Below are 20,076 nucleotides of genomic sequence, written 5' to 3' on the forward strand. Positions count from 1 at the left end.
GAAAACCGATAGAAAGTAATTGGAGAGATTGGAAAGGACAAGAAATTAGAGTTAACCGCCTGAGAGAGATAGAAAAATTCCGTTCCATGAAGAGATCCGCCGTGTCCCCGGTCCACTAAGGATTGAAAAATACCCTTCTTCGACTCCTGAAACTCTCTTTGGTATTCCGAGATATTTCCCAATACCTCTATTAGATCTAACATTGAAAACCTTAAGGATTTGTTGTGCCTTTGCAAGGGTAGTATTCGGACTGAAAATGAGACCCGATTTCGTCGGGTTTAAGATTTGGCCTGACGCCTCACAATAACAATCTATGATGCTCTTGAGATGATCAATTTATTTTTTTATCCTTGAAGAAGAAGACCGCATCATCGACAAAAAATAGATGTGTCATTGGTCGTACCCCTCTGCATAACTTAAAACCCTCCAGTCGACCTGAATCCCGAGCCTGATCAATATTTGCCGAAAGGACCTCCATACAAAGTAAAAAGAGATACGGAGACAGAGGATCCACCTGTCTCAGGCCGCACTGTAGTCGGAACTGCGGTAATGGTTTCCCATTGTAGAGGATTTCATAGCTTACAGAGTTAACACAGTTCATAATAAGTTGTACCATCTTTAAAGGAAAACCAAATCTTACCAAAGTCATTTCCAAAAAATCCCATTTTATCTGGTCATACGCTTTACTCATATCTGCTTTAAAAGCACATCGTCCATGAACTCCCTTCCTGTGTCGCGTGATATGATGTACTGCCTCATGAGCCAAAAGAATATTGTCACTGATACTTCGACCCGGAAGGAAAGCATTTTGTGACTCACTGACAAGTGAACCCATCACCTTTGCAAGCCTGTTTGCTATACATTTAGTCACAACACGCATGATCACATTACAAAGACTAATGGGTCGTGTCCAAAACACCCTCCGGGGCCTCAGTCTTTGGTATAAGCGTAATAAAAGTCCTATTAAGCTCTTTCAGAACCCTCCCCGAATTTAGAATGGAAAGAACTCCAGTAGTAAAATCATGCTTAACCAGAGACCAACATTTTTGGTAGAAACACGCAGGAATACCATCCGGTCCTGGAGCTTTGAGAGCCCCCATTTGGTATAAGCCTGTTTGCTATACATTTAGTCACATAAGAGGTAAATAGTTGATCAACAATTTACTCTATTTTTATTAGAGTTCGAACCTTCGACCTCACAATCACACCAAACCGACTTAGTTGCGTTAACCGACATCAAGTTTCTTTGTACAGCATCACAAGGTTACCCGTACAAACCAAAAAGAATGCTTCCTGATTCCTGATCATAGAGGATTGAGAGGTTAAGCTTTTAGAATTCGATGAAGCTCGAATGCTAATCCACAAGCGAAGGTTTTCAAAGGAAACAAAAAAAAAGGCAGCAAAAAATGTGACGGCTGTGGGATTTGAACCCACGCCCTTTCGGACCAGAGCCTAAATCTGGCGCCTTAGACCACTCGGCCAAACCGTCTTTGTTGATCTAATTGCTAACTCAAATTAGTTAATTCCTTTAGTAGGAGATGGTACAGTTCATGGTCAAAGATATTAATAATCTTTCCAATAGTTAATGCCATAAAATAAGCAATAAAGTGTCTGGAAATAATTAATGAGTATAATTTTCACATGCATAATTAATAATTTATGAGTATAAATCATTTCTACCGACAATTATAGAACTTGGTTCATGCTTTTGGGGCATGTGACTGTAGAAGATTGACCCAAAGTTGGTTCTTGAAACATTTGAGTATTTGACTGCTCACTCCCTTCATAGTTCATAGTGATGGAATAAAAAAGCTACGTTTAATTCATTAAAATAATTTTCATCGGTAATTATTGTATAAAATCGTTGCACACAATACAATAGGATTTTTATGTACTCCGTATTATATATAGCTCATCTACTGATAATATTAGATGACGGTTGGTTGTCTTACATTGTACTTAAGACAATATTTTTTCTATATCTATTTTGAATTTTTAATTTTGTCGTATTTTGACTTTCATTATTGTACTCTGATCTCCATATGATATCAAATATATTGATTTAATCAACAACTTATACATATATGATGAATATATAATATGGAACAAATGTATAATATGAATATACATATGATGATAAACCGGTATAATAACGATGGAATTACACGTATGATACTATGATGTACTTCGTATAAGATATATATATTCAATATGAATTACATAAAATTGAGTCTTAGTATAAATCTAACCCTTATGAACTTATATTCTCCCTCGCCCTGCGCTCTTTTAAACATATATTCCGCTGCATAAATCTTTTCCAAATCACAAAGCTTCACTATAGCATCATCATAACCTAACACCATATCAACCGGAACCAAACCCTTCTCCATCATTCCAAACAAAACCGTATCCCTCACACGCGAATCACCAAACTCGCAAGCCCCATTAAGAATACAACCATAACTACAAAACCCGGGTTCAAAACCTCTCCTACACATCTCATTCAAATAACCAAATGCACCCTCAAAGTTCCCATTTTTACTATACCCATCAATAACCAACTCGAAAATCGACGAATTACACACCCCACTCTTCAACAACCTCACAACACACTCAAACTTTCCATCCTTACAAAGAATCCTACCAATAACACCCCATGTATCATCATCCATCAGAATCCGATTTCGGAACATCGAACCAAGCAAGCAATAACTCAACTTAAACTCCCTAGCATTGTCCAAAACATCAAGCAAAACATTCAAACAACCAACTTTAGGCAAACAACCAAATAACACAATTTCTCTATAAATTTCTAACCCATTAACATACAATCCTTTTAAAGCATAACTTTCTATGATACAACTAAAAGCAAGAGAATGCAAGTTTGTACCTTTACAAGCATAACTCATAGAACACACCACATTGTTTAATGGGTTAACCTCAATTACTGAATCCAACACTTCTTTAACGGGTCGGGTCAATCCTGACCCACCTGCCCCAGCTGACCCAAGTGAAATTTGGATGATTTTGCATTGGGTTTTGAGAAATGGTTGAAAATTAACAAAATTGGAAGTGACCCAATTGAAAAAAGATAGAGAAATTTGTGGGTTTTGTTGGGTTTTGTGAATTATTTGATGGAAAATATCTGGGGTTAATTTAGAAGAGAGATTTAGGGTTTTGAGAAGAGAAGACCAATTGTTTCTTTGAAGGAGAATTAATGTGATTTGGGAGATTAGTTGGTGTTGTTTAGCTTCATTTCTCCAAGTAATTGATGTTGATGATGATGATGATGTTGATGTTGATGATGATTTTAGTGTAGGATTTGATGAACTTGTGGAGAAGTGTTTGATGAACTTGTGATTGAGAAGTTTCCTTTGGAGAGACATTTGTGTTTAGTTCAGTTCATTCTGAACTGTTTGATTACATTTGTGAACTACTTCTATGAAATAGAGTGAGGATAATAGAGCAATTTAGATGTTGCCGGGGTTCGAAGTGAGGTCATGATCTAAACAATGCGGGTTAAATCGCGTGAGCTAAACTCGATTCTAACTCTGACCCTAATTTTGACCTGAGCAAAAGTCTATTGAATTTCCTTTATTTCTCTAACACCTTTCCGAAAGATGTAATATACTCAACCAGCTCTCAACCTGTCAACGGAATCAGATTAGATATATCACCGTATATGACCACCTCTAATCTAAATTATGATGTTTAGACATGTAGAAGTTAGAAGTTTTACTTAGTATATTGCTGCCTAATTCAATCATATTGGGGTTGATGACTTGATGTAGTATGAGTACATGACTCACGTGATCAAGTTGTTTTATTCTCGTTAAAGAAAGAGGATTTTGTAAATTATTATCTAAATCATCTCAAAAGATTTGGATAAGAACTATTAGGAAAGTAGGATTAAGCAAACGTAGCTAGCTTAGCAAGTACAGTTATATAATGTGATGATACTCATAGACAATGAGTTGTAGTGGAAGCACTTGCTTTAAAAGAAGGTAAATTTCTAGTATTATCAAGGATGTGAAATTAGACCTTCATTTTTTCGGTGGCTTCAATAATTAATCCTTCTCATAAGAGGTAAATAGTTGATCAAGAATTTAGAAGCAAAAAATGTGACGGCTGTGGGATTTGAACCCACGCCCTTTCGGACCAGAGCCTAAATCTGGCGCCTTAGACCACTCGGCCAAACCGTCTTTGTTGTATTAATTCCTAACACAACTTATGTAATTCCTATAGTAGCAGATGGCACAGTTCATCATTCATGGTCAAAGATATTAATAATCCTTCCAATAGTTAATGTGTCATCCATAAAGACATAAAATAAGCAATAAAGTGTATGGAAGTAATTAATGAGTATAATTTTCACATGTATAATTAATAATTTATGAGTATAATCATTTCTACCGACAATTATAGAACTTGGTTCATGCTTTTGGGGCATGAAAGTTGGTATTTGACTGCTCCCTACCTTCATAGTTTATAGTGATGGAATAAAAAAGCTACGTTTAATTAAAGGGTTATGATAAATACAACTCAATGGGTTGTGTTTAAGAAACTAAAAAAAGAAATAAACACTTTTTTTTTTTTAAAAGAAAAGGAATTTTATATTAAATTAAATCGAGTTCTGCAATAGCAGAGATCGCATGCGGAAAGTCCGAGACCATTACAATAGTATCACCCACCGTCTCACACAGTCTCGCCACTAAATGAGCCACAGCATTCCCTCCCCTCTTCACATGAGAAACACTACTATTAGGAAAGCAATTACGAAGGTAGTTTATATCATCGACACATATCCCCACAGCGGATCGAAACGATGCTCCACCTTTCAACGCATTGATCAAAGATAGCGCATCACATTCGAGCATAGGTGCGGTCTCACCCTTCTCCTGTGCTATTTCAAGCCCGAAAATGGCAGCCTGAGCTTCCGCTACTCCCACATCCCACCTCGCCCTCACGCTCCTGCTCCCAATCCATCGGATACACCCGTTTTCATCTCGCGCAACCGCCCCTAGCCCAACCACACCATTACCAGGAACATACGCATCAGTATTAATCTTGATAGCACCAGACGCCGGTGGAGACCAACTGTTTGCAGTCCTACTCAAACCCCTTGCCGAATCACCCAAGACCCTTTGAGCATAGACACGATACTCCGACACCATCTTTATAAAACTTGTAAACACTTAATATATGCATTAATTGCATTGATTCAGGTGTAATTTATCCTCTAATTTCTAAACTAATACCAAATTTGGAAGGGTATTAAATGCTTAAAAACAACCCATTGGGTTGTATTTAGCATTAATTTCCCTTAATTAAAATAATTTTTATCAATAATTATTGTATAAAATCGTTGCACACAATACAATAGAACTTTTACGTAATATATATACCTCATTTACTGATAATATTAGATATTATCAGATGACGGTTGGTTGTCTTACATTGTAAGACAATATTTTTTCTATATCTATTTTGAATTTTTAATCAGATCGTATTTTGAGTTTTTGACTTTCATTATTGTACTCTGATCTCCATATGATTATCAAATATATCGATTTAATCAACAACTTATACATATGATGAATATATAATATGGAACAAATGAATAGTATGAAATACGATAATAATCGGTATAATAACGATGAAATTACACGTATGATATACTTCGTATAAGATATATATATTCAATATGAATTACATAAAATTGAGTCTTAGTATAAATCTAACCCTTATAATAATATATATGATAATGCTTAAATAATTTCGAGTATGTATTTTATTTATTTTAATTTTCGAACTTATATATTCTTCTAGAGTTCTATCAATCTTTGATGAGCATGCTCTTTGTGTATGTGTTGCTAACCACATGGCATGATGCCATGTTTGCAACAGACCTGACAAAGTCCTTGTGCTACATAGCCAAGTTGGAGAAATTAAACCTTGGAATTGCATTGTTTGGATATCCATTTCTTATACCATAAACACCATGTTGGCCCTTTGTATTGAACTTCCAGCAACATGGCAACAACCCAACTTTCACACTTAAATATATTTATTAATTCTAGCTAAACCTAGGTTAAAACTTGTAATTAAGCTTCATATTGAACAAAATGTAAGCGATTTAGTGTGTAATTTGATACATTTGACTTAAAACGAAGTAAAATAATTGTCAAAAACTAAAACTTATTAGTAAAAAAAAGTCGAAGTAATGCGATAAAGAACTAAATCCGATAATGAAACCCAACCCGGATCACGTCTCGACCCAAAAGGTTAGGCTGAGTCAGGATGAGCCGAACCTAATATAATCCAACTCAAACCCGATACGATTGACCAGATTGAATTGCCACCTTCAGATATTAAAAGGCTTTCATTAAAATCACCCAATACAATACTATTTGACTCAAAGATAAGTAGATTATTAATGTTTGTTTACTTTGTTAATTACTTATTTATGGCTAAATGTCAAAGTTCATTACTACTTCATTGCAGTAGAATTGTAGTGAGCACAAGGCCGACAGTCGCATAGGCAGTCCAGTTGTAAAAGACATTAAATTATCAAAATCACGTTCATACATGATGTACATGCAAAAATGGGTCCCATTTTAATGAAATTTTGATGCCAATACATACATGGGCAGCCTGGAATTCTCTATTCCAATTGGGCATCTTCTAATCAATAAAATGTCACTATTACTCTGTCTTTTCTTAAGTAACAATGCTTGCTTGTGGAGTGAAGTTTCACTCACTTGAAATTAATACTCTGTATACGTTATTTATTTACTTATTTTATTTATAAGCGTGTCAATCTATTATTTATCATTCTATACTGAAAATATGTTTAAAAGTAATTTAATCACGTCTACCTAGTGCCTATCATTCAAGAACAACACTAAATAGTCCTCTAAGATCCCATCTCCTTAGTCTTTGGGTAAAAATTAAGGATAAACAAATAACCGGAAGGATTGAGTATAATAACAAGATTTTTTTTTTTTTTATCAGAACTGTATTATCTTGAGACGACTTATTCATTAGTTAAAGATTCATCTTAATTATGCTTAGATTTTGTGAGGCCAACCATTTTTTAGGTTAGTTAAGTGAACTTCTAATATTAAAAATATATTTTATTATAAACATTTTATACTTTAATTAGTAACTACTTCCTCAGTTCCGGTCAATTGTTGTCATTTGGTTTTGTCATAAAAATCAAGGAAAGAGGAAGGAGTCAATTACTAAATGACAAGTGCAATAAATTGAGTGTGAATGATCAAATTGATCATCAAGTTCATTCTTAAAATAGAAAGGACAACAATTCATTAAGATAGCCCAATATAAAAAAGGACAACAAATGACTAAAACAGATGAAGTATAACTCTATAAGGAGACAATGCATATGCCATGTTTGTCTTTTAATAATGACAAGGAATCGAAACCGTTGCAATTACTTTTTTACCAGATCCACATTGAATAAACCGCCGAATATATATGATTAACTGCAAGCCCTACATACCATTTCATTTACAAAATGACAAAAAGATATACAGTATTTAACAAAAGCACAAATTTCTACTTAAATGATTTGAAACATACACAAAACAAATTACACTCTTTACAACTAAAGAATCACCTAAAAGGCAAACAAGATTACAAAATTACTCCCATCAAACAAAAAATAAATCACAATTAATTAAAGAGGTGGGAATTACATAAAAGTATGAGTACCATGGTATATAAGTCAAGATGTAGGCCAAAAAAAGGGCACCTCCAAATATTATTCTAAATAACCTCCCTCACACTCTTACTATACAAAAACCTTACTTTTTAAATCCCGTCAGCATTAAAACCGCCTCTGTGGCTGCTTCATACTTCATAGCCAACTTTAAAAACATACCAAGTAGCATTGAGATCCAAACACTCTGCTCTTTGTTTCATTAATGGAAAAAAGAGCACAAAAAATGGCAGTTTATATGCTAATTATAGCATTAATGACTGTCATTATCTCTAAAACATTAGCAGTCTCATTAACAAAAGGATCATTCAAAGATAATTTTAATATAATGTTTTCTGAAAGTAATTTCAAGACTTCTAATGATGGGCAGATCTGGTTTCTTTCCTTAGATGAAGTAACTGGTAATTAATTCTCGACTTTCTCTGTTTCATTTGATTGTATACGTGTTTTAAAAATATGTAATGTTCATTATATATGTATATCCTGTATACTTTCTCTGTTCCATTTGATTGTATACGTATTTTAAAATATGTGACGGAGATTTTGAAAAACGTATATTTGTTGATGAATTTTAATTTCAGGTTGTGGGTTTCAAACAAAACAAAGTTATAGATTTGGATGGTTTAGTATGAAGTTGAAATTAGTTGGTGGTGATTCTGCTGGTGTTGTGACAGCTTACTATGTAAGTATTTTTCATCTCAACATTATTCGAAAAATTAGATGATTTTAATGCTGACGTAATTTAAATTCTGGTCACGTTTAATACATGCATAAATGTATTTTTATAAGTTGACCAGACAACGATCTTATACAAGACCAACTATTTTTACAGATGTGCACGGAAACAGAAGCCGGACCGACAAGGGATGAACTAGATTTCGAGTTCTTAGGAAATAGAACAGGACAACCTTACATAATTCAGACTAATGTTTACAAGAACGGGACCGGTGGTCGAGAAATGCGATATAATCTATGGTTTGATCCTACTGAAGAATATCACACTTACTCAATCTTATGGAATGATCACCAAATTGTGTATGTCTTCTCTGTTAAAAACTTAGTGACATGTTTAAATGTCGTATTTTTTTAGTCATTAGGTGAGTTCAAAGATAAATTAAGATGATATATATAAGAGCGATCCATGATTTAGTATTTAGTTTAATTTACTACCCTTTAATTCAGACGGTACTAAATGACGGTACTAAATGACGGGTTAAAGGGTACCGTCCGAATTAAAGGCTAGTAAAATAAATCACGGGTTTGCACGGTGACTACTGACTACCGTGTATGTAAAGTAAGGAATTTGAGGAATAAAGGAATAAGGTACAATTCATCCACATTGCATTGTGAGATAAAAAGTTTTAATCTTTACGTTTAATTCCGTCAACTAGTTCAGTTGGTAAAATTGTGAGGTGTGATACTCATGACCAGGGTTTAAATTCCGCCATCATTAAAATTGTCTTATAACTTCTTTTAATTTACATCCAAAAAAAACATTTAATTTATTGAGAGACGGTTTGTAGTTTGAGATTTTCTAAAATTGAATTAACGTATTATGAACAGGTTTTTTGTTGATCGAGTCCCAATACGAGTATACAAGAACAATGGCAAACCCAATGACTTCTTCCCAAACCAAAAGCCAATGTACTTATTCTCAAGCATATGGAACGCGGACGACTGGGCCACGAGAGGCGGTCTAGAGAAAACCGACTGGAAGAAGGCGCCTTTTGTGTCGTCTTACAAGGACTTTAGTGTCGACGGGTGCCAATGGGAAGACCCTTACCCTGCTTGTGTCTCTACTACAACTAAGTTTTGGTGGGATCAATACCCTTCTTGGCATTTGAGTGACTCTCAAAAGAAGGATTATGCTTGGGTTACTAGGAATTTTGTTGCCTATGATTATTGTAAGGATATTGAAAGATACCCAACTCCATTGGAAGAGTGTTCTTTAAGTCCTTGGGATTAATTTAGGATGAGACTTTTTTTTGGTGTAATTTATTTGCACATGTATCAATTTTGCCTATTGTTTTGGGCACCCAATTTGTTGTATTTTTTAAATATTCTATATTATTTTATATAAAAAGAGTTATATTTTTAAATATATTTTATTTATTTACATTTGATTAAAATACATTCTACAAAGAATATAAACGGTAATCAAATAACTGAGATTTTGGTGTAATTTATTTGCACATGTATCAATTTTGCCTATTGTTTTGGGCACCCAATTTGTTGTATTTTTTAAATATTCTATATTATTTTTTATAAAAAGAGTTATATTTTTAAATATATTTTATTTATTTACATTTGATTAAAATACATTCTACAATGAATATAAACGGTAAAACAAGAGTTATATTTTCACTAATTTACCAATTATGATAAATTAGTGAAATGAGTTTTTATTTAGGCCGATAAAATAGCATACAACTTGTTTAAAATTTGAAAGGAGCTTGACTGAAGTAATTTGTGACGAAATAGTAATCATCAAAACAATTTGTATATCGACGTTGAATACTTGAATTAGTTAAAATTTATATTTACTCTAAAATGCAAGGTTATCTTATTTTAGTGGATTGAATCAATAGTAATCAAACGAGTATGAAGAACCTTAAATTTAATGGATTGAAGAAAATAAAATTTCCGTGATTCTTATTTTAGAAAATACAAGGTTATCATCGACATTAGTAGTTTAATAGAAATACTTCCTCTATTTAATCGACATTAGTAAGTAACTAAAGAAAATCAACGGAGGCTTCAGGCCCTGTTCTTTTCTGCTAAAAGAAGTTTCAGCTGAACTGAATGAAGCTGAATTGAACTGAATGAATCTGAAGTAAGAGTTAATTTTTGAAGAGATGAGTTAAACTAAATTGCATGAAGTTGAATTAAACAAAATTGAACTGAGCTAAATTAAAATAAGCTAAAATTAAATCAGAAAGAACATGACCAAATCTCATTGATCGAGATTAGGGAGAAATTGAAAGTCAATGAGCATTTTAGTTTTCCCAACAATTATGGCCTTTTAATTTCAAAAAACTATGAACCAAGTGATGTTAGTCCAGTGATAGCTGGGTTAAACCATGAAGCTTGTAGAAATGCAGGAGTTGAGAGGTCCCGGGTTCGACTACCAGCTGGGGTGATGATCACTTGGCCACTGCAGCCCCCGAAAGGGGGTGGCTTACATGGTCCATGTGGTGGTGCAGAAATGCATGGGCCCGGGGGGATTCAACTCCGTCGTCATCAAAAAAAAAAAAAATTCAAAAAACTATGGGTTTAAGAGAAGACTAACTATGGGCCTAATAAAGATTGATTTTCACACAGCCATACTTCGTACGCGGGCCAATTGAATACATAGGACGTTATTATTGTGAGACTACCCAATTATAATAAGCCCAATTTAAAAATAGTACTAATAATTGAGTTTTTTTGTTTTTTATCATTTCGATAATTGAAATTCTATGATGGAAACCGACATATGTAAATAATTCAGTTGTAATTTCTCATAATATTTGACAACTATGTATTGGGACTCGGCTTATCATAGAAATATATTGGTGGAGTCAAAATTTATAATTAATGGGTAAATTTTAATGAAGTGAACTGGTACTACCATATGTAAACTCGAAAAAGTACTCGAATGTTTGACCGTAAACATTGAAATTTCCAATAAATCCAGCGGTAGAGCTGGCCAACAGCATGACCGAACCCGGCATGACCAAATCGCTCATGCACCCGTGTTGTCGGGCAAAATTTTCAACCCGCCATACTAGCCGACACATCCCTTCTGTATACTGGGTCGAGCCTTGGTCACCCATATGAGGCCCGACCATCACGTGCCTGCCAACACAAAATGAAACATGTATCCGAATTGTCTGGGTCAAGTTTAAGCCAACCAGACCCATCCTTTCCAATTTTCTGCCCTAAAAAAAAAATCCTTTCCATGAGACGGATCACGGAATCGATCCATGGCTTGAATTTCTGACAACCCTAACCCGACCGGACTCACCAGAGGTCTATCCAACGAGGGCGAGCACCCTACTAGGCACTAGCTCCTCTAAATCCGAAACTGCATTGAACAATACACAAATATAAAAAACCGTCTTGTAGAATGGTTGCCATAAAAAAAAATAAAAAAAAAATTAACCGACCCAAACTCATATATTAACCCCCCTTGTAGGCCTTTACCTTTTGCCCGTTGCCCTTTGCACCACATCTATTATCCTCAAAATCTTTACTTTCGAAGTTTCAATCATACATAAAATTATTTTGCGATCTTCTCTAAATCAACTCCAATTACAATGGTTTGTGATAAATGTAAGTACCCTTTAATCCCCTCTTCTTCAAATCATCAATTTAAGGGTTTAATTGGGTTTTTTTTTTTCGTATAAATTATTGGTATAATTCTTGTGTTAATTGATTAATTAATTAATTAATTATTTAATTGATGATTAAATTTACAGGTGAGAAGAAATTAGGGAAAGTAATTGTACCAGATAAGTGGAAAGATGGAGCAAGTAATACTAATGAAAGTGGTGGTCGCAAAATTAATGAAAACAAACTTCTTTCTAAGAAAAACAGGTATTTTTTTTGTTTCAAATTACTGTATTTTTGTATAATTATATTGATTGCTTGATTAGTTTAAGATTTGTTTTGTTTTTGGTAGGGGTTATAGTTGAGATTGATAATGATATTCCGCTTGGTCTTGTGTAAGGCGGTTTTACACACGTAGTTATTAAAAGAACCTGGTTTTACAATAAACTTATGTAAGACCGCCTTACATAAGTATTTGTGATCATATTCTTAAAGCGCAAGATTTTCAATTGAAATTTTCGATTTCTAGTTAGCCCCCTTAATTTTTAGACATAAGTTTTGTCCCCAATTCAGCAAGTCTTGTGTAAATTAATAAATATAATTACCCGGTGCCATTTATGCTTATTGAGAAGTATTTTAATCAAACGTAAACAAATGATTGAGATGGAGCCATGGAGGGAGTAGACACTTATACACGAAGTATGACTTGTGGAAGTTACTACTTACTAGATACCGTGCTTTATTGAGTTGGTTGAGAAGAGACGGTCTCACATGTGGGAAGTGTTCTTTATAGAGTTTTGGTTTAAAACCTCGTTGCTCTAGAATTTGTTAAAGAGGAGATGGTTTTATTGGTCTCACATGTCGAGCTGGTTGAAGTTTGAAATACCTAATGTGGTATTGCTTTAGAGTTGCTCTTATTTTGGGATGTTGGGTTGGTATTAATGTAGTGAGCTGTTTGAATTATTTTACGAGAAAGGTTACAAATTTGAAGCTGGATGTTGTATTATAGTTAAGTCGATATTATAAGAACATAGATACAAGAGCTAAATTAGCACCAGAATTGTGCAAACGATGGTAGATTACTGGTGAATTTTTGATGTTACTCCGGCTACCTTTATGGTAACTCTACCTAGAGGTCCTCGTGAATCAATCAGAAATAACCAATCTTCTAGTATGGGGTTGCTAGGCATAAGAGTACATACTAGGTTGTGGTTCTGCCTTGATTTACTAGGTTTCCGGGGAAGAGTGGTTTTGATTAAAGGTCGAGCATCTCAAGTAGTAGGCCAGAATAGTTAGAATTGCTTTATAAATGGTGCTCCATATGGTGTTCATTATTTTTGTCGAACTGGTCACCTTCTCATTAGGAAAGAAGGAGTCACCAAATGGCATGCAATCACAATTTCTAAACAATATATCAAAACACAAATACCCATATTTGTGTAATCGAGGGACCTGTTCATGTGGATATTTATGATGATCGCAAAATTAAATAAAACAAGCTTCTTCCCAAGAAAAAGCAGTTTTTTTTTAAATTACTTTTTTGTGATTTATGTAATTTGTATAATTATATGGTTTGCTTGATTACTTTAAGATTGTTTTGTATTTGTTTGGTTGAATAATAGTAGAGATTAGGATATCCTTAAAGCCCAGAATATTTAGTTGAAATTTTTGATTTTTCTGTAAGTTTGTTATTAGTTACTATTTACTAGTTTGCCCCTTAATCTTCTGATCTATGTTTCGGGGCCCAACTAAAATCTTGGTTCCGCCACTGGTTATATTCTCTCCGCCTCAATATTATTTACCTTTTTTATGTAAATTAAAAGTAAACAAATGATAGGGCAGAACAACTAGACACTTATACATGTACATATTCACTGTGTGTTGTCAAAGTTACTAAAAATAATTCTTTATAGAGGCAAAACCGTCTTACACATGGATTTGTTAAAAAGGTGGGGATGATGGTCTCGCATGTGGAATTGGTTGAAATTTTATGTACCCAAAAATAATTGTAATTTTGCCTTATTTAATAGTTACTCTTACTTTTAAAATGTGTGTTGGTATTCATTCATGATAAGAGTTACTCTTAATTTTAAATGGTATGTTGGTATTCATTAGTGACGTTGTGAGTAGCTTAAATTTTATGGCGTCAAGGTTTAAAATATGATGATGGATTTTGGGTTATAGTCAACAATGTAAGAACATAGATTGAAGAGCTATAAAGCATTGTGCAATGCATGTCAAAGAGATACTCTGTATATAGATAGATAGTCTAGAAACCCAACTGCTATTTTCATAAATCATGCTACTCCGTCTACCTTTATGATAACACTTCCTAGAGGCTAGAGGTCAATTTGCATTGGAAATAATCAATCTTGTAATTCGGGGTTGCTAGGCATAAGAGTGCTATAAGAGTGCTTACTAGATTACTAGGTCTTTGCTGTGTATGCCTTGATTTACTAGTTCTCCAGTGAAGTGTGGTTTTGATTAAAGCTCGAGGCTCGAACATCTCAAGTAGTAGGCTAGAGTAGTTAGAATTGATTCTTCATTTAATGTTCCATCATTTTTGTCATACTGGCCACCTTCTTCTCAGACAGAAAGGGGTGAGTCACCAAAGGACCTGCCATCAGTATTTCCGAACTATATATCGAACCACAAATACCATATAGTCAGCGGACCTGTTCATGTGGATATTTATGATGATCTTCGTTTGTTTGGTAAGATGGATGTGATTAAAGGTGAGGGGAGATATGAAAGGGGATAAGGGATTTGTCCATTACAAGTAAAAAGGGGTCGGAGAAATACTTGAGAGCTCAAGCCTAGCTTAACCCATTAGTTATTGAATAAAAAAGGGAGGGACCTACTTAATTTAGTGTCAACTGTAAAGTTTCGAGAGGTTGATGTTGAATGCTTTGCGATGATTAGGTCACTTGATCTGCACTTTTAGGATAGTAAAGGACTTGCTTTTAAAAGGAAACCTGTGGCAAGCTTTGGCATGAGGTACCATTCAACACAACTACCTTAAGGTAAGCGTACTGTTTATGAGGCATACAGAAGGTGCACTGCGCACAAGTTCTGAAATCTGAATCATATCTCTGTAATAACATTTGGCTGCAACGCGAAATACGACAGTTTTATAATGGTTTTGGTGGTTAGCATGATTGTGTTTCGAGGGGGTGTTGATCGCAGTTGTGGCCTAAAATTGCGATTGGGGCGTGAAGGATTCCATAATCTCGAGTGACAATGTTATTTAATAATAGAAATAGTTGGAATTTTTCAAAAAAAAAAAATTTCAAGTTCATTATTCATGACTAGTTAGCCTCCCTAATTTTCCGCTATATGTTTCGGGCCCCAACTCAAATCTTGGTTCCACTATTGTTATGTAAAACCGCTTTAGGTGTAAAACCCTAAATTATGCTCACTCTGTCCCGATAATTTCTTTTCCTTTTTTTTTTTTTCTGTAAATTAATTGTAAACAAATCTTTAAAACAGAGCGAGTAGACAGTTCTACATGTACTATGTGTTGTGGACGTTACTAAAAATAGTTCTTTATAAAGGTGAAACTGCCTTACGGAAGGATATGTTATAAAGTCGGGAAAGACGGTCTCACACGTTCAGATGAGTACCTGCAAGAATTATGTGGTCTTATTTAAGAGTGATGCTTAGTTTACAATGATGAGTTGGTATTCATGTAGTGAGGTAGTGAGTTGTATGAATTATTTTGCGAGAAATTTTACAAATCTAAAGTTGAATGTTGTGCTCTAGTCCACATTATAAGAACATAGATTGAAAAGCGATAAAAGCATTGTGCAATGCATGTTAAAGAGACACTCCGTATATACATAGAGAGAGAGTCTAGAAACTCAACAGTTAATGTTGAAGCTATGGGAGATTGATGAGTCATTTCTTTAAGCTTTTGGAAGTTTTTATGCTACGCTGGTTATCTTTATGATTACTCTTTCTGGAGGTCCTTGTGGATCATTAATAAATAACCAATCTTGTAGGTAGGGGCTGCTAGGCATAAGAGTGCAGACTAGATCACTTTCTGCGGTTCTGCCTTGATGTACTTGTTCTCCAGTGAAGAGTGGTGTTAAATAGTCTAGAATTGATTTATAAATGGTACTAAATGTGATGTTCATCGTTTTTGTCGTATTAGCCACTGTCTCACAAGAAAGGAAAGAGTCAACAAAGGACCTGCAATCCCAGTTTCTAAACTGCATATTGAAACATAAATACAGAGTTGTGTAGTGGGTGGACCTGTTCATATTGATATTTATGATTGTCTTGGTTGGTTTGTTATGACTGGTGAGAGTAGGGTGAGGGGAGATATGAAAGAGGTGGAATGTCCGTTACAAATAGAAAGGGAAAGGAGAAATACTTGGAAGCTCAACTTTTATACCTTTACCCATTAGGAATTGAATAAAAAAGGGTGTTTTTTTTTTTTTTCATTTTCTATAGTGTCGACTGTCAAGCTTTGGGAGGTTGATCATGGATGCTAGATTGCTTGGCGATAGGTAAGTCACTTAATTTGCACTTCTAGGATAGTAAAAGACTTGCTTTTAAAAGAAAACATGTGGCAAGCTTAGGCATGAGGTAGCAACACAACCCGCTTAAGCTAGGCGTACTGTTTCTACGAGGTATACAAAAGGTGCACTACGCACAAGTGCTGAAATACATCTACTGTATTAACATTTGGCTGCAAATCCATATACGACAGGTTTGTAATGGTTTTGATAAATTTTACGACTGTATTTTGAGGGGATGTTGATCGCAGAACATTGAGAGTGGGCATGGAGGATTCCCCAACCATGATTAGGAATGATTTTCAGTACCACGTGCTGATCCAAGCCTTCATGAATGCGATTTGCATTTTTTTTTTTGGGTTTATGTGCTCAATTTTTGCCTTCTCTATCCCCCTCTATATCATGTTTGTGACTCGTAAATTACTAAATTAGAAAGAGTTAACATTCTCAATGAATTTAGATTTTGAGTCTTTTGACATAATAATTTTTTCAAATCTAGAATCCGCTTGCAAATAAATTTACGAGTGTGTGGTGTCATTTTGTGTCTTTCGCCGCATCGCCATTGGTCCTCGTCGTTTGAGTGTCGCACATGCCTTTTGAAATGAAGGTAGAGGATCTTAGCCTGTGTTAATGAAGTTGGCTTTTCGAAATGAAGGTAGATGATCTTGGCTGGTTTTAATTGAAGTCATTCAGGAAATGTACCGTGTTATTAAAGTGATTGGTGAGCTCCTTGCAATTGAATATGTGGTACATGAAGGCTATGAATTGAGATAGATTTTTTTCCTATTTGTGGCCTGAAACAACAATCCTCACTGTAGTGCATATATTTCAACCTCGAGTTTTCACCAACGAAATGAGGTTCTGGGGTTGCTGCTGCCCTCTCTCTTCATGATCGTTGGCGGTTAGGTGTAGTAGCTAGTAGGTAGTGACTTTGAGGGGTTAGGTGAAGTGGCGGGGTCTTGAGTTTGACTCTTTTAAGTAAAGGACATTATGATTTTAGTCTACTGTGTTAGTGAATTCGAAAGCTTGGAACATGACGTTTCGATGTAATGGAGACTTGTCAATGGGCAAGGGCAGGTGTCTGAGTCTCTGAGAGCAGTCACTGACGAAAACTTGAGTTTTTAGATTTTCTAATGCCAAAGGGTGTGCTCGTTAAACTTTGAGTTAATGGTTAAATCAGTCTACACGTAAAATTAGTCAAGGGATGGAATTCATGGTTCCACAGTATTATTCTCCTTGAATTTATATGGTTCCTCAATAAAAATGATTTACCGTTTGATATTCATCTTTTCATCTTTACTACTTTATCATCCCTTGTCGGTGTGGGTGTACATGTGTGTTGCATTGGAATCACAACCACTTGCCTATCATTTAATCCGGGTTCCGACTTCTCCTTATGGCTGAGGGAATAATATTATCAATAATATTATCAAGTTGCATAATTTTGTGTGAATATTTGTTTTATGTGAGTAGCTTGATGTTCCGACTCATTTTTTTGCAACATTTACTATGTTTTTTTCTTAGAGATAGTAAACGGGAATATAGATAATACGGCAAAACTTTGGTGAATTGTAGGGTTGTGCTGAGCTTTTGAAACTACAAATTGACAACGCACCCTAAAGCATTATAAACTTGCTTGAACCTATGGTTGGACGGACGGCCTTACCCAAATTTTGTTGTATTTAGAGCCGGTACTATTACCGTTATATGTGTCGTTTTTTTAATTAGGTTTTAGATTCTTGCTGTTTTCTAAAACTATTTACTGTTGTGTAACCTTGCAGATGGACACCATATGGAACTGTCAAATGCATAATATGCAAGCAGCAAGTACACCAGAATGGCAAGTATTGCCATACATGTGCATACAGTAAAGGTAATTGTATTACTTTTTCCGTGTTGATCTCTTTTCTTCCCCTCCCCCCTCTCTAAAAAAGGTGTTAAATTTGTTCACGTATACTAGAGCTCAATATATATAAATACTTGGTTCACTTTTAAGGTATTTCATACCCTCAAGTTCTACTTCGGTTTTCAAAATCGTTTTAATCTTTATTCTCGATTTAAATTCTAAGTTTTTATAAAAGAAATCCAGATTTCGATTTTAGAACCTATATAAGTTTAACTTGGCTTTTGTATTATGTTTCACTCCCCTTTTGTTTTTCACTTTTCCTTTTCTATATTTGCGCATTTTGAAGTGTGCGTTCACCCATGGACGGTTCTAAAGGATGATTCATGTCAGCCGACCCCAAATCATTTTGGGATTAAGGCTCTGATGTTGTTGTTGTATACTAGAGCTCAATATGACACGAACAAAAAACCGTTTCAGTACGAAGGAAAAATTTCAGTCCAATCCCAATGAATTAAAATCCTGTTCTGAAGCAGTATTTGAAAACCCGAAACTGTCGTTAAGTGTTTAACTGGATGACAAAATCTATGTTTAAAGGTCAAACAACATGTCAATTTTGGATCGAGTTTGGGTTTGGATTATAAAAAAGAATGGGTATTATGGATCAGAAGGCTGTGAATTATAGGATTTGAATTGTTTTCGAACATGGATTGGTGATTTTGCATTCATTCAGAATCCAAATCGAAACCAACGTATTGACATCTGTAGATTTGAGCGGTACCATTGTAAAATGTTCTCATGTGCTTTGTAATTTTGCAGGTGTATGTGCAATGTGCGGGAAACAAGTACTTGATACTAAACTTTACAAGCAAAGCAATGTATGAGATGCAAATCAAGTTCGATGTGGCGCAATCCGTTTGTATACATACAGTCCTAATTAGTTAGTGTGAGCTTGACTGACAAAACTGTGTAATGACCTGATCTGTGAGATTATTTACAATGCGATTTGGTGCCTATACTCGGTTCTCCTGTAACATTTACTGTTGTTTTAGCATCCCTGCAATTCGTTTGTCGGAAGTTTTTTCCATGAGACCGGTTTAATTAAAAGAGTATTCCGAAACTTTGGACTCATGAGTCGGTGTCCTAGGAGGAACGGTAACTCGGTTGCTCATGCCATAGCACATGTGAGGCCATGGGTAGTCGGTAGGAGAGTTTGGACTCGTGATTTCCCGAACATTGTTGTAGCTGCGGCCTCATTTGATTTAGTATCTATAATTTAGTACCCGGATAGGGTTTCCTCAAAAAAAAGTATTCCGAAAGAAAAATACTTGTATTTAGAGGCATAAGAAGGACGAATGGCAAGAGCTAGAGTAAGGAAAATGGTATTACTTCCTCTGTCTCGCTTTGATTAAAATATCCATAAAAAAAACGTAAATAAATGATTGCAATAAAATGACTAATAAATACGAGTAAAATAATCGAGATACTTAACATAAAAAATTAAAATATTGATTTTCATTCATCTTTTAACCGTGATGAAACAAATCATCCAATTTGTGGTATGCTGTGAGACTTGCTCGACTGTTCAATAATGGCGAATTCACAAAAATTATTTTATTTTTTTAAGGAATTCACAAAAATTATTTAAAATATATGGAGTA

At 34.8% G+C, this 20,076-nt stretch overlaps 4 protein-coding genes and 2 non-coding genes across 6 annotated transcripts; 2 read left to right on the forward strand and 4 right to left on the reverse strand.

Moving 5' to 3' along the window:
- Window positions 1-1,409: 1,409 nt before the first annotated feature.
- TRNAL-UAG (transfer RNA leucine (anticodon UAG)) lies at window positions 1,410-1,489 on the reverse strand. Its single transcript has one exon. It is a non-coding gene; the product is annotated as a tRNA-Leu (tRNA).
- Window positions 1,490-2,114: 625 nt separating this feature from the next.
- On the reverse strand, window positions 2,115-3,502 carry LOC141595978 (pentatricopeptide repeat-containing protein At4g21170-like). Its single transcript, XM_074415964.1, has one exon. It carries the CDS (start codon window positions 3,384-3,386, stop codon window positions 2,217-2,219), a length of 1,170 nt encoding a protein of 389 aa, XP_074272065.1. The 5' UTR covers window positions 3,387-3,502; the 3' UTR covers window positions 2,115-2,216.
- Window positions 3,503-4,122: 620 nt separating this feature from the next.
- On the reverse strand, window positions 4,123-4,202 carry TRNAL-UAG (transfer RNA leucine (anticodon UAG)). The gene has a single exon. It is a non-coding gene; the product is annotated as a tRNA-Leu (tRNA).
- A 414-nt stretch (window positions 4,203-4,616) lies between these two features.
- On the reverse strand, window positions 4,617-5,174 carry LOC141597492 (uncharacterized). The gene has a single exon (XM_074417959.1). The coding sequence runs from the start codon at window positions 5,172-5,174 to the stop codon at window positions 4,617-4,619; it is 558 nt and encodes a 185-aa protein (XP_074274060.1).
- Window positions 5,175-7,768: 2,594 nt separating this feature from the next.
- On the forward strand, window positions 7,769-9,842 carry LOC141595979 (putative xyloglucan endotransglucosylase/hydrolase protein 8). Its single transcript, XM_074415965.1, has 4 exons — window positions 7,769-8,142; window positions 8,323-8,423; window positions 8,574-8,776; window positions 9,305-9,842. The coding sequence occupies exons 1-4, from the start codon at window positions 7,947-7,949 to the stop codon at window positions 9,705-9,707; spliced, it is 903 nt and encodes a 300-aa protein (XP_074272066.1). The 5' UTR covers window positions 7,769-7,946; the 3' UTR covers window positions 9,708-9,842.
- A 2,083-nt stretch (window positions 9,843-11,925) lies between these two features.
- On the forward strand, window positions 11,926-19,516 carry LOC141595980 (uncharacterized). Its single transcript, XM_074415966.1, has 4 exons — window positions 11,926-12,055; window positions 12,202-12,319; window positions 18,354-18,445; window positions 19,235-19,516. Exons 1-4 carry the CDS (start codon window positions 12,040-12,042, stop codon window positions 19,297-19,299), a joined length of 291 nt encoding a protein of 96 aa, XP_074272067.1. The 5' UTR covers window positions 11,926-12,039; the 3' UTR covers window positions 19,300-19,516.
- Window positions 19,517-20,076: the final 560 nt, after the last annotated feature.

The sequence above is a fragment of the Silene latifolia genome, chromosome 8 (genome assembly GCF_048544455.1).
Source record: "Silene latifolia isolate original U9 population chromosome 8, ASM4854445v1, whole genome shotgun sequence".
Taxonomy (NCBI): domain Eukaryota; kingdom Viridiplantae; phylum Streptophyta; class Magnoliopsida; order Caryophyllales; family Caryophyllaceae; genus Silene; species Silene latifolia.

Bases quoted from the DNA above. Each gene is read 5' to 3' on its own strand.
- LOC141595978 (XM_074415964.1), bottom strand. From the start codon at position 3,386: ATGTCTCTCCAAAGGAAACTTCTCAATCACAAGTTCATCAAACACTTC.
- LOC141597492 (XM_074417959.1), bottom strand. From the start codon at position 5,174: ATGGTGTCGGAGTATCGTGTCTATGCTCAAAGGGTCTTGGGTGATTCG.
- LOC141595979 (XM_074415965.1), top strand. From the start codon at position 7,947: ATGGAAAAAAGAGCACAAAAAATGGCAGTTTATATGCTAATTATAGCA. The intron at 8,143-8,322 runs GTAATTAATTCT...TTTTAATTTCAG, and splicing joins TTCCTTAGATGAAGTAACTG to GTTGTGGGTTTCAAACAAAA. The intron at 8,424-8,573 runs GTAAGTATTTTT...CTATTTTTACAG, and splicing joins GTGTTGTGACAGCTTACTAT to ATGTGCACGGAAACAGAAGC.
- LOC141595980 (XM_074415966.1), top strand. The intron at 12,320-18,353 runs GTATTTTTTTTG...GTAACCTTGCAG, and splicing joins CTTCTTTCTAAGAAAAACAG to ATGGACACCATATGGAACTG. The intron at 18,446-19,234 runs GTAATTGTATTA...GTAATTTTGCAG, and splicing joins TACATGTGCATACAGTAAAG to GTGTATGTGCAATGTGCGGG.